Source organism: Engystomops pustulosus, chromosome 4, assembly GCF_040894005.1.
Source record: "Engystomops pustulosus chromosome 4, aEngPut4.maternal, whole genome shotgun sequence".
Lineage (NCBI taxonomy): Eukaryota > Metazoa > Chordata > Amphibia > Anura > Leptodactylidae > Engystomops > Engystomops pustulosus.
This window is the reverse complement of record NC_092414.1, coordinates 144,539,160-144,552,154: the sequence shown is the minus strand read 5'-3', so window position 1 is coordinate 144,552,154 and position 12,995 is coordinate 144,539,160. Positions and strand designations below refer to the sequence as shown.

Here is a 12,995-nt window from a genome sequence, read left to right as displayed (position 1 = left end):
AAAACTCTGTCATACTTTTTTCCTACTGCTTCTTACTTCTAGTAGATTAGTAAGAAGTAGGGAGCAGATTGACTTGGATATGAGCACCATCCCATATATTTGTTATTGTAATGTTATAATGGCTGAAGCTTTTCCTGACAATTGCTATGCACAGCAAATCTTAGTATAGATGGATAGATATTGGTACACAACCTGCAGAACAAATATTTTGTATGTTGTAAAATGCTATTTTCCTATGGTTAGGTCTATTAGTTTATGCTTTATTGTGGTCCTCATTGCGATAATATTTTTTTGCACAGATCACCGACAAATCCCCACAGGAACGAGATCGAGGTGGTTGTAGTGTGCCTGGAAGCTCTGCAGGAGTAGCTGGTGGCTGCAGTAGTATGGGAGCACCAGACCGAGGAGTAGACAGAAGTTCTGAAAGGCCTCGCACTTCACCTTCACAGCGCTTAATGTCCACACATCATCACCATCACCACCTTGGTTACTCTTTGTTGCCTGGCCAGTATCAGTTGCCCTATACCACAGGTATGTACCAGGTAGCAATGTTTTTTTGCAAGGTTTTATTTCTTTGCATTAAAGCGCTTATTTCGCGGTTCAGACACATGTCTGTTTACTTCCAAAATCAGCACCGCACCTGACCATGCTTAAAGGGAACCTACCACCACGATTCTACCTATAAAGGTAGATCGGGTGGTAGGTGGATGTAAGGGACGTGAGGAGAGCTCTTTACCCCGCTAACTTTTGGTAAACTTTATTCAACTAATATGTAAATTTAGTTGTGCGGCTAGTGGGGCGTGGAGTAGCCAGGCATGAGACTACACGGCGCGGCTACTCCATGCCCCAGTAGCCACGTTACTCCTCCTACCCTGTTGTGTGCGGCGCGCAGCTACGAGGAGCTCGACCGACAAGCTGGCTACTGCGCATGCGCAGTAGCTCCAGCCTCGGAGCTGGGGCTACTCAGCCGGGGGCCTGCACTGCACACAACAGGGTAGGAGGAGTAACGTAACGTGGCTACTGGGGCGTGGAGTACCCGCGCTGTGTAGCCTCGTGCCCGGCTACTCCACGCCCCCGTAAGCCGCATAACTAAATTTACATATTAGTTGAATAAAGTTTACCAAAAGTTAGCGGGGACGTAAGGATTAGCTCTAAAAAGGGCTATCCTCACATCCCTTACATCCACTTACCACTCTTTCTACCTTTATAGGTAGAATCGTGGTGGTAGGTTCCCTTTAAGTGTTGATATTGCAGCTCTATAGAAAGGAATGGAGCTTGGTTGCAATACCATGTACTAACCATGCTTTGTAGAAGAGCTGGGAAATTTATCTGGGAGCCATGTTTATCAACCACCAGGCAAGCCCTTTAATCTGGTTTGAACCTTGCTGCTATTTTGATATACTTTAGTGTTACTGTAATAAAATATTGTATTCATTTTGTGTTTATTTCATTGAATTTTTCATGGCAGGAGAATATATCTAAATATAACATTGTATTTGTAGGTTTGTCTTCTACAGCCATTGTAGCAAGTCAGCAGGGTTCAGCGCCATCTCTGTACCCACCCCCGAGGAGGTGAAACGGGTAAGCTTAAAAATCTACATTATATGTAATGCTTTCTTGTGGGGCATTATTGATAGGGGAACAGAGCCTAACACAGAGAGAAAGTATTTCTAAAGAGATTATATAAAAGACTATGGGGGGAGATTTATCACTGCTTGTATGCCAGTTTTCTGTGCAAATACGCCACGTCAACGCCATGTGGGCATGGAGGGAGTGTAGAAGGTGAAGGGGGCAGGCACCTGTTGTTCCCTGCATTTTTTTGAAAAAAGGTCGGACATAGTTTTGAATGGGGCCTTAATCTGTACTTGAGACCTTTTCTAATGCCTGTGATTTACCTTCCAATTTTTCTCACCATTTTTTATTAACAGGAAAATTCTGCAACCAGGGACCCTGTCTCCGTAAAGTCATGTGACTGGATCACAGGACAGATCTGGAATGAGTCAATGCATCAGTTGAATGGTGTTTCTTCAGGCAGAGTTTTTCCATAAAGGGCTTCTGAGGTATCATTCTGATCCAGGACACACAGGCCCCATCCCGTTGCCCCTCCAAAAGATTTGTTTTCTCCTTCCTATCTTGGGGAAATGTGTTTTTGCAGAATGGGACTGTATTTATTCAGTGCACCCGCTAGCGGACTGAGCCCTGAGAAGACATGGGATTTCTTTTATCGCAGAGTGTCTGGGGGAAGTGCCCGACATTGAACACCTCATGTAATAAAACATTATGGGTCAGGATTGTGTATCCTCTCCTTACAGACTTCTGGTTAAATGTTATTTTGAAGTTAAAAGATGATGAATTTGTTTTTGTCCTTTGTTAATACACTCCGTCAGACATGGTTTATTCAATTTATGGATTTTATCGACCACACATGCTCAGGCGTCTGAATTTCACATGTTCTAGGAGCCAAGAGCCGAACACCATTGCTTCTAAAATGTCCACAAAGTTTTTTGTATAAGAAGCTATGTGTTTCATCAAATTCCCAGGGAGTGACTGTTGGCACAGAGTTTTTAATATTTCCTCTTGTCTCCTGATAAAATATCTGCCTTTTTGTTTTTCTCATGGTGAATAACTGACCAAGATTTGTCCTTTGCAAACAGAACAAATGGCAAAAAAAATTGTTTGGTGGCTCCTAATGGCATCATGTAATATTGTAACGGTGCATAGTAGTGCCACTTAGTTTCAATGGCTTTTTAGTCATTCAAGCAATGCCCTTTGTTTTTACTCTTACCACAGAGATATTTGACTTGAGATATTTGAAAAAATGTTAAAATATTGTTTTTGGTTGTATTTGAGAAATGTGACGACAGTAATGCTGGTCTCCCATGGACTCAACCTGGCTGTGTATAATGTATATAGACCTTAAAAAAGGTTCTTTTATAAGACACTAATCTTAAATTTGGGAGGAATTTCACATGTGCATTTTAAGTCTGTTAAACCACTAAATGTTTAGTGCCCTTATGGTATGATGCCATGGGTTTAGCATTACAGGTCCGACCGCGTTGCCGTTTTTCTGTCTTCAATAGCCCGATTTTCACGTTCATTTGTTGAAGCATGTTGAGTACATTATGGACTCCTGTGACTGCAGGGATGTAGTGTTCTCATATCAGAGAATTGTAAACCTGTAAGGGTCATTTCCTCTTTACAAAGATGCACTTTGTTCTAATTGTGGAATTAAACAGGTACATGATGTAGACATACAATGTAACATCCAACAAACATACCGCTATGTCAACATATTTTATCAACAATAGAACAGACCTCTGGAAGTGGAGAGAATGTGGTCATTTACACTTCATTACTGAGCTTGACACTTCACTCTTTTACATTAAAAAAAAAAAAAATTATTCTGTGTAACCCAAGTATATTGTCCTTCGAAGATATTTTTGAACCAACGAAAGTCTACTTTCTTCTAAGGAACATGCAATTCTTGCAGTTTCTGATGTCACATTGTAATTATGAAAAGTGGATGTGTCAGCTAAAAATGCTGCCCTGTATTAGCAAATATATCGTAGCTACATGTTCTTAATCTTAGTAGCTGAAACTGTACCAAAAATGTTGGCTATTTGGCTGATACCAGTGCTGCTATTGGTCTTATAGCTTAGCTCTGGCTGTATTCATGAGCATTTATTTCCTTCTGCCAGTCTGCATGGTTGTTGGCAGGCTGATGTGAGTGCACCTATACATAGTGGTTTGTCTATCAATGTCCATTAATTGGGAGGTGAGCTTTGGGCTCTGCTCATGGATTGTATCTGGAATGAAGCTATTTGTAAGTACTGCTATGAGCCAAAAATTGCCACTTTTTTGCTGTTTTGTCTACCAAGTAGAATTAGCATGAGGCTGTCATATAGCGCCTTATAGAGGGCCATATAATGAGCTGACCAATACGCTTAAGTCTGCTGCTATTTTCCATCAGGTCACTAGTATTGTAACCCTCAGGGTCACAAACACTTTACGTTCACCAACAAATGTGTCACGGATGCTCTGGTCATTGGTTTCTGGTCAACACTTTTCCTCCTTAGAAACTGTACACATTTTGCCCATTAATTTCTTCCCCCAATTCTCTGGTGTGTTATCCAGATTTATGGTTCAAATTTACAACAACCTATAAAGATGCACAATATATGCTGATGTTGAAACTTTTTTTTAATACATCCATTCTCTGCTAGTTCCACCTCTTCAAACCTAAGAGGTGACTTGAAGGAATTTCGTTTAAAAAAAAATGTATTTAACCCTTTCTGGAAGTTTTCCAATAAAGTTCTTTTGTATTGCTTGGTTGTAAACAGACGTTATTGTATATGAAATAAACCCCACCTTCATTTATACTGGGGTAAATGAGGAGCTCATTCCTCCTTTTTCAACCCAAACCTACCTGTATAAAGATGTAAAGTTCTTTTTTCTGTTATGTAGCTTTTTTTTAAGAGTCTTTTTGTGGAAAGTTGAATTTTTTTCCCTGCAGTTAAAAAAAAAAAATACACAAGTTTTGTTTTATCAGAAATGTGGTTTTCTGAATTTTTTGCAGTACAAAATCTCTATAGGAAAAACAATACTGGATCACATTATTCCATTCCTTTGTTAATCCTTATTGAAATGTATTAGCATTATTGAAAGAAGGTAGTCAAGTGGCTGTTATCAGCTGGGCAACATGCACAAGTGCACTTTAGGAAGCCCGACTTACAGATGAACCTTAGCTACAGATAGACCACTCTGCCCACTGTGACCTCTGGTGAAGGTCTCTGGATTCAGTACTTTAACACCAGCTGTCTATAGTTAAGCTTTACTGTACTGTTAATCCTTGTTCCCATTATGGCACTAAAAGAACCTATCTTGTGCGTAAACCAGGAGCTGCCATTACTCAACTGGTAGAAGCCACTTGGTTAACAACACCTGAATTACTAGATGGCCCAGAAACTGGTCAGCATACAAGTATACAGAAGTTAGAGAACATGCTATATCATCTTGAGAAATATTAGATGGCAAATATAAATTGTGAAAGCACCCTTTCATACTAGTTACTGATTCCATCCTCTGCAGCCTCTATGGTACACTTACAGCTGTTCATACAGTGAATATGGAAAACGCCCATCACGAAGCATTACTTTACTGCAAAAGGTTAACATAGTAGTTTGAAAAAGACATTGGTCCATAAAGTCAAACCTAGAAATCCTACAGTGTTGAGCTAGAGGAAGTAAAAAAAAACCCTTCATGGCTTACACTTATTTGCCCATAATAGGTAACAAATTAAAGGGGTATTCCCATTACAGAAAATTAATGTTATTGTTTGTATGATAAGATATGCAATTTTCCAGTATACCTTCTGTATCAATTCACAACGGTTTTCTAGATCTCTGCTTTCTGTCATTCTGTAGAAAGCTTCCATTCTTACTTCCAGTCGACAGAACACGGGTGCGCACAGCCGCGCTCCTGTGTGACTATGGTCAGATTTCTGAAAGTATATCTAGACACTTTCTATAGTAGGACTGCAATCAGAGATCTAGAAAACCATGAGGAATTGGTGCAGAAATTCTATAACTTCTCATAAAAACATTAACGTTAATTTGCTGAAATGGGAATACCCCTTTAAGGCATGTAGTTGTTTGCCAATGAAGGTATATCTAACACTTTTGTATGTTTTACACCAAAGCATTTAGCACAGACTACATGGCTAAAGAGGGAGGTGCCTTATATAGAATATATAGTTCTCACCCTCCAGTGCTACCATAAAATAGAATAATTGAATAATACAGGAATAAAACCCCCCTTTGTACAGTTCTACATAATATTGGCCCGAATGCAAATATCACACATAATTCACATATTACACCAGAATTATGTAGTAATTTCGGCCTGAAATGTGGAGTGCCACATTTGTTGAGGGTTTAAAACCATTTTTAGGCTACTTTTTTGACTTGTCCGAGTCAAAAGGGGTATGGTCTTAACCCATGCATCTGACATTCAAAGGATGCAGCAGAAGATTTGGATGTAAACTTGACCAACTTGTTAGCTGCTGAAAAGTTGTAGACTAGACCAGATAAATCATCCAGGATAATTTATCTGGCGCTGAATAAGACACTGGTGTTTATTTCTGCACTGGTCCATTCACTGACACTTTTTATTAAAGGAAATCTACCACTTTACAAAAGTAAAAAAACACTAGACATACTTGCCTGTCCTCCTCTTCATTTTGATCCTGGAGGTGGTCTTCATTAATCTTGACACACTGGGATCACCTAGAGAAACAAATACTTACAAAAAGCAGCCTGAAGCGCAGGGACGAGATGTCCAGTGCTCCAAGCTGCTAATTATTCACGACACTCTCCAGTATGAATTCCCACCTCTTTCGTGACGTCACCGCCCTCTCCCAGCATGGGACCACTTTGCAGCCCGGAGCGCTGGACATCGCGTCCCCACGCTCAGGGCTACTTTTATATATGTCTTGTTTTCTTCTTCTTGATCCCGTCTCTGGTCTTCGCTAATCTTGAAAACCCAGGATTAAGATAAGTAGGTGAGTATATGTAAGTGTTTTTTTACATTTGTAAAGTGTTAGATTTTCTTTAAATCTCTGGAAATGTTCAGACTGTGAACTGTAGTTTATTGTATCCAGTTATAATGAAAATATATGTCCAAAGACATTACTAAAAGTTTTCGGAAATGTATATTGGTGGGTGCTGACATACAAGGTCATGAAATATTAAATCATTGATTGTATTTTTTAATATTGCATTTACCTCTTTTAATATTTACCTATAGTGGTTGAAACCTGCTACTTGTCTTACTGCACACTGACCACCTGTTGCATGTTTAGGATAATGTAATGCACTGGATTATAGCAGGTTTAGGGCCATGTGATTTATGGATTCCGTTTCATGGACCAACCTCAGTGCAGGGAACAAGACTCTGTGTAGCATAGTCAAATGCACCACCTACTCAGCCTACTGGTCCATTTAGATTTTTGGGATTCTGACTTGCGTTGCTTTATATGGTTATAACTTTTGAGCACCGTTACTTATCAAAACTATTCTGAGGTAGTTTTTTTCCTCACATGTTGTACTTCATTTTAGTGGTAAATGATGGCTGATAAGTTTTTTGCGTTTATTTACAAAAAAAAAGAAAAAATTTGTGAATTTTTTGAAAAATTTGCCGTTGTCAAAATTTGAAATCATTGCGTTTTCAGGCAGATAGATTTACCCACTAAATAAGTTGCTGAATAACATTTCCCATGTGTCTACTTTACATCTTCAAAATTTTTGAAATGTCTGGATAATTTATTTTGTTTCACGCGGCTTACAAACCGAATAGTAATTTTCTGTGTTTTCAGAATTTACTATTTTGGGGATAAATACAGTTTTGAAAGAAATTTTACATATTTAGCATCAAAAAACCCCTATATAATCAACTCATTTTCAAATGTGCTCCCCTCAAACTTCAGAAACAGCGTTTAGGAAGATTGTTAACCCCTTGAGATCTTCATAGTAAAGAAATCAAAATGGAGGTGAAATTTAGAATGGTCAAATTGTGGCGGTTATACGTTCATTTAGCCCTAAAATATATTCATTTCCAAAAGATAAAAAGAGAAAACCCATCTTACAATTTGTTCTACAATTTCTCTCGAGACGCCTCACATGTTGCCGTTACTTGTTTTATGGGCGCACAGCGAGGCGCAGAAGGGTAGGAGCGCCCTGCAGCTGCCAGGATTTTAGTTTCATTCTTGGCCCTTTTTGTAGGCTATACAATTTTTGCTTTTTCATTATTGGGGCCATGTGATGGCATTTTCTTTTGCGGGATGAGATGCTTTTTCCAGTGTTACCATTTTGGGGTTAGTATCCCCTATTGGTGAAAATTTAGGAACTTTTTTTTGAGGGCAGGAGTAGAAAAGCATTAATTCTGTACTGTTTTTTTTCCCTTTTTTTTTTTGTGTTCACCGTATAGCTTAATAATACGATTACGGGGACACCAGGCATGAATATTTTATCTTACGTTTTACAAAATTTGCCAAATAAAACCTATCATTCTGGAGTACATATGTTTTTTTTTTTTTAATCACTTTTTATTGCATTTTTTTGTGGGATTCAATAGGTAAAAATCATTTTTGGCAGGTTTTTCAGTTTTTTTTTTTTAACGTTGTGTTCATCGTGTGGGTTCAATAATGATTTAGTTTTATTCTACGGGTTGTTATGGACGCGGTGATACTATGTATGTGGGGTTTGTGTTATGATTTAGACTTTTAGAATTATATGTCTCTTTATATGTTATGGGGCTAATGAGCATTTTTAGTGATTTATTAACTTTATATTTTTATTGAAAAAACATTTTTTTTTTTTTTTTACTTTTTCATAGTTTCCACCATGGGACATGAAAAAGCAATCATCTGATTGCTTGTTCATGATAAAACTCTGCAATACTGATGTATTGCAGGGTATTAGCAGAGTCAGCCTATGCACATGCGATTCGGGGGGGGGGGGGGGGAGATCATAGGGGAAAGACCCCCGCAGAGGCATGTTAGATGGGGTCGCTCTGAACACAACATTTAACTGGTTAATCACCCGCGATTGGAGCCCACTAATAGCCCAACTAATAGCCGGCACCCGTGTAGCCCGATGCCGGTTCAGCTCAGATCCTGGGCTGAACCGGCATCAGCTCAGTGTCCGATATATCGGACGCTGAGCGTCAAGAGGTTAAAGGCTGTCATAAACAAACATTGAGATATAGTGCCTAACCCCTTAACGCTCTGCGCCGTAGCTCTACGGCGCAGAGGTATAGTGAATGTATGAAGAGGGCTCACGGGCTGAGTTCTCTTCATACAAAGGTGGGGGTTTTTGCATTTTGCAGCAAACCCCCACTGCTAATAGCCGCGGCAAGCACCGACCGCGGCTATTAACCTCTCAGTTGCCGCCGCCGGCATTTAAAAGACAGCGGCGCTCGGGCGCCGCCATCTTTATTACGATCACCGCGCCCCCGAACGTCATCGGGGGGGCGGCGATCGGTTGCCATGGTAGTCTTGGGTCTTCGTTTGACCCGAAGCTATCTGGCTCCTGCAGATTCGTTACAATGAGCCAGTGGCTCATTGTAATGAATGAGCTGCAAAAATGCCATATATTGCAATACAGAAGTATTGCAGTATATGGTAGGAGCGATCTGACCATCTAGGGTTAATGTACCCTAGATGGTCTAAGAAATAGTGGGGAAAAAAAAAAGTTTAAAAAATTAATAAAATATTAAAAATTCAAATCACCCCCCTTTCCCTAGAACTGATATAAAACATAATAAACAGTAAACAGACACATTAGGTATCGCCGCATCCCAAAATGCCCGGTCTATCAAAATATAAAAACTGTTTTTACATCACATACAAAAATGAAATAAAAAATGATCAAAATGTCGCACAGACCTCAGAATGGTAGCAATGAAAACGTCGGCTCATTTTGCAAAAAAGACACCTAATACAGCTCTGTGCGCTAAAGTGTGAGAAAGTTATTAGCGTCAGAAGATGGCAAACATTTTTTTTCTTTTTTGTACACATTCGTTTAATTTTTGAAAATGTATTAAAACCCAATAAAACCTATATAAATTTGGTATCACCGCGATCGCACCGAACCAAAGAATAAAGCTGAGTTCTTATTTTGAGTGCACAGTCAAAGTCGAAAAAACTGAACCCACAAGAACTTGACGCATGTGCTTTTTTTTTTTTTTTTTTCAATTTTTCCACATTTGGAATTTAGTTTCAGCTTCACAGTACACAGCATGTTAAAATAAATAACAATACAGGAAAGTAAAATTTGTTACGCACAAAATAAGCCCTCACACAGCTCTGTACACATAAAAATTAAAAAGTTATGGATTTTTGAAGGTGGAGAGCGAGAAATGAGCGTTAAAAACTGGCGTCCTTAAGGGGTTAAAGGGCACCTACCACCACGATTCTACCTATAAAGGTAGATCGGGTGGTAGGTGGATGTAAGGGACGTGAGGAGAGCTCTTTTTAGAGCTAATCCTCACGTCCCCGCTAACTTTTAATAAACTTTATTCCCCTAATATGTAAATTTACTTATGTGGCTACTGGGGCGTGGAGTAGCCGGGCACGAGGCTACACAGCGCGGCTACTCCACGCCCCAGTAGCCACGTTACTCCTCCTACCCCTCGCCCGACATGCTGGCGTTCTGTGCATGCGCAGAACGCAGGTCCGTGGCTGAGCAACCACAGCTCCGAGGCCGGAGCTACTGCGCATGCGCAGAACTCCGGCTTGTTGGATGCTGCACTCCGCACACACTGGGGCGTGGAGTAGCCGCGCTGTGTAGCCTCGTGCCCGTCTACTCCACGCCCCAGTAGCCACATAAGTAAATTTACATATTAGGGGAATAAAGTTTATTAAAAGTTAGCGGGGACGTGAGGATTAGCTCTAAAAAGAGCTCTCCTCACGTCCCTTACATCCACCTACCACCCGATCTACCTTTATAGGCAGAATCGTGGTGGTAGGTTCCCTTTAACAGCATGCTTATACAAAAGTTGTGCATTTATTTTTTAATTAGATTTTCATTTGCTTTGTTTTCTCAAATCTTTTTTGTTGGTCTTTTTTGGCCATTAAACATCATAAAAAGGAAAACATTCAGCACACGAGGACCGTAGACAATCTAGCAGAGGCAGTCTGGCATAGCACTCAAAACATTCAGGAAAACAAAAACCCAACCTACCCATCCCATCCTTTCTGATCCAGTGTCTTCAATACGCAACTGGACATTTAAAAAATAATAATCTTTATTTATATAGCTCCATCAAATTCTGCAGCGGTTTATAAATCCTAAGACTTACAAGGTCTAAAAAGTGACGATTATATATCCTCCATTCGATCGCACTCCGGAGTCATATTCTGGGTACACAGAATACAACTTCCATGTGTAGCATAAATTAAATCAACGTGAAAACTTTATTGCGGCATGTGTAAACGTTTTCAGCTAAACTTCAAACACTAAGATATAGAAAAAATAAGTATAATGTGAATTAGACATTATGACAGACATAACATACATGTACAGTATATGCAGTAGAGCCAAGTCAAGTACATCTGGTGGCCCTATAAGAGATATCTGTGTAACTATAGGAAGCTAATACTATACAATGAAACAATACTGATAGGGGCCTGTATGTAAGGATGAACAGTAAGCAAACCATATCTCATCATGAAATGATTCTATTGGAACAGTGTGAGGTAGCATGATAAAGCTAAGACAACATTGTTGGTAGTTATTCTATTCAGAAAAGGAACTTGCGGGACCAGGAGAGGGCTTACCATGTAGCCGCTGGTGTGAGCAAAGAGTTTGTCAGATGAGCGCACAATTGCGGAGGGCACTGCCGATCCAGAAGAAGGTGCTGTATGTCATTATGAGTGGGAATCTTAAATATCCTTGCAGCAGGTCACATGACACGGACCAGTGAATGAATGGGCAGACACGCAAAACCGCATTGCGCATGGGTCAGCGCTTTGTATTGTCTCCTTTTCTGTAGCCCCCTTCTTATATAGACAGACAGTAGAAACTGGAGCCCGATCCGGAGAAGGCTACAGAAATTGGGCAGCTGCAGGAAAGTGAGCATTTTAGACCGGGCGCTGCTGGAAATTATAATGGAAATTATATGGGTTGGGGTTAGATATGGGGTATTTGCGAGAGGACCAATTTTTTTTTTTTTTTTTTCAAAAAATTCCCTAGATACAAAATGTTTGGTGACCGCTGCCTTTGATATATTACATGGTAGCTCTGGCTAAAAGGTAAGACAACAGTGCCCCTGACAGCAACCATGAGCCCCAAATTGCTTTGAATTTGACAGCCTTTCACTTTAGATATACCCCATACTCAAACCATATCATTGTATTCATTCTGTTTTTGTATTCACACATAGTGAGTGGGTGGTGTTCTTCTAATCAAATGAAACCATTTCCTTACGGCCTTGATAGAGTGCCCTCTGGATACCCAAAATTGTGGGAGCATCCGGTGCCTGTGCTGAGAGAAGGCAGGCCCTGGGGCTAGCTTCCAGATGGATGTGGCAAACCTGTGGAAAATCAAAAATTCCCCTCCAGTTATTGTCCATTCCCCACACTCCCACAACATATAACGCAAATGAGAATTAGTCGTGAGGTGATTTAGGAATAGGTCTAAATCAGTTTAATAACCTTTAGATTTAGTAGTGACCTGCACTCCCAGCTACTTAAAAGAGCTAACGACTTGCATTGGCGAGACTCTATATTAGCACTCCAGGGGTACTGCTGCAAGTGGCAACAAAGAAGACATTCCAGTTTATACGGAATACGATCCAAAGCCTGTATCAAAGACAAGAGGTGATTAATGACGATTTCAAGGCAGCCCACCTATATTCATCTGCATAGAAAGAGATATGTTCCTAAATGCCTCTGGTAATCCCATTATGTTCAATGATGATCACACCAGATATGGGAGTGGCTCTGTTAGGGGAGGATTTATGATATCCTCTTTTAGTGTGCGTTGGTTGTGTGTTTCAAATCAATAAAGCATGTGTGCACATTGCAAGGAATGACTCAGACAACTGCTGATTCAAGTCTTGCACATGCCCTGGACAGGTCAGCACTGCACAAGTTTTTTTGGTTTCACAAGTCTATATAGGAAAGTAGGAAAAAAGTAGAAGAAGAGGAGCATACAAAGCATAATATATCAGGCATCTTCTTGAATGGAGTGTTTTAGTGCTGTCTGTCGTTCACATCACCATAGGGAATTCTTGAAATACCTCAGCCTAGAAGTTTTAGGTGTGATCCATGATGCTGGCGCCATATTAAAAGTGCTTTTAGGAAATAAGACAAGTAGAAATGACAGGATTTGATGTATCAGCTAGGTTTACCTTAACAGTCCCCCCTAAATCCTGGAATTTCTCTCAGCTACTCTTAGTCTAGAAGGACCTACAGATCTGCCCATATGTGCTTCGCT

At 40.1% G+C, this 12,995-nt stretch overlaps 1 protein-coding gene across 5 annotated transcripts in view; it reads left to right on the top strand.

Moving 5' to 3' along the window:
• ZNF609 (zinc finger protein 609) overlaps positions 1-4,337 on the top strand; it is a 57,972-nt gene extending 53,635 nt beyond the window's left edge. For all 5 annotated transcript variants that reach the window (XM_072147921.1, XM_072147923.1, XM_072147922.1 and 2 more), the window contains 3 exons: positions 300-531; positions 1,503-1,581; positions 1,929-4,337. In XM_072147921.1, the coding sequence (XP_072004022.1) occupies positions 300-531; positions 1,503-1,576 (306 nt within the window). In that variant the 3' untranslated portion in view covers positions 1,577-1,581; positions 1,929-4,337. The remainder of the gene's footprint in view (positions 1-299; positions 532-1,502; positions 1,582-1,928) is intronic.
• Positions 4,338-12,995: the final 8,658 nt, after the last annotated feature.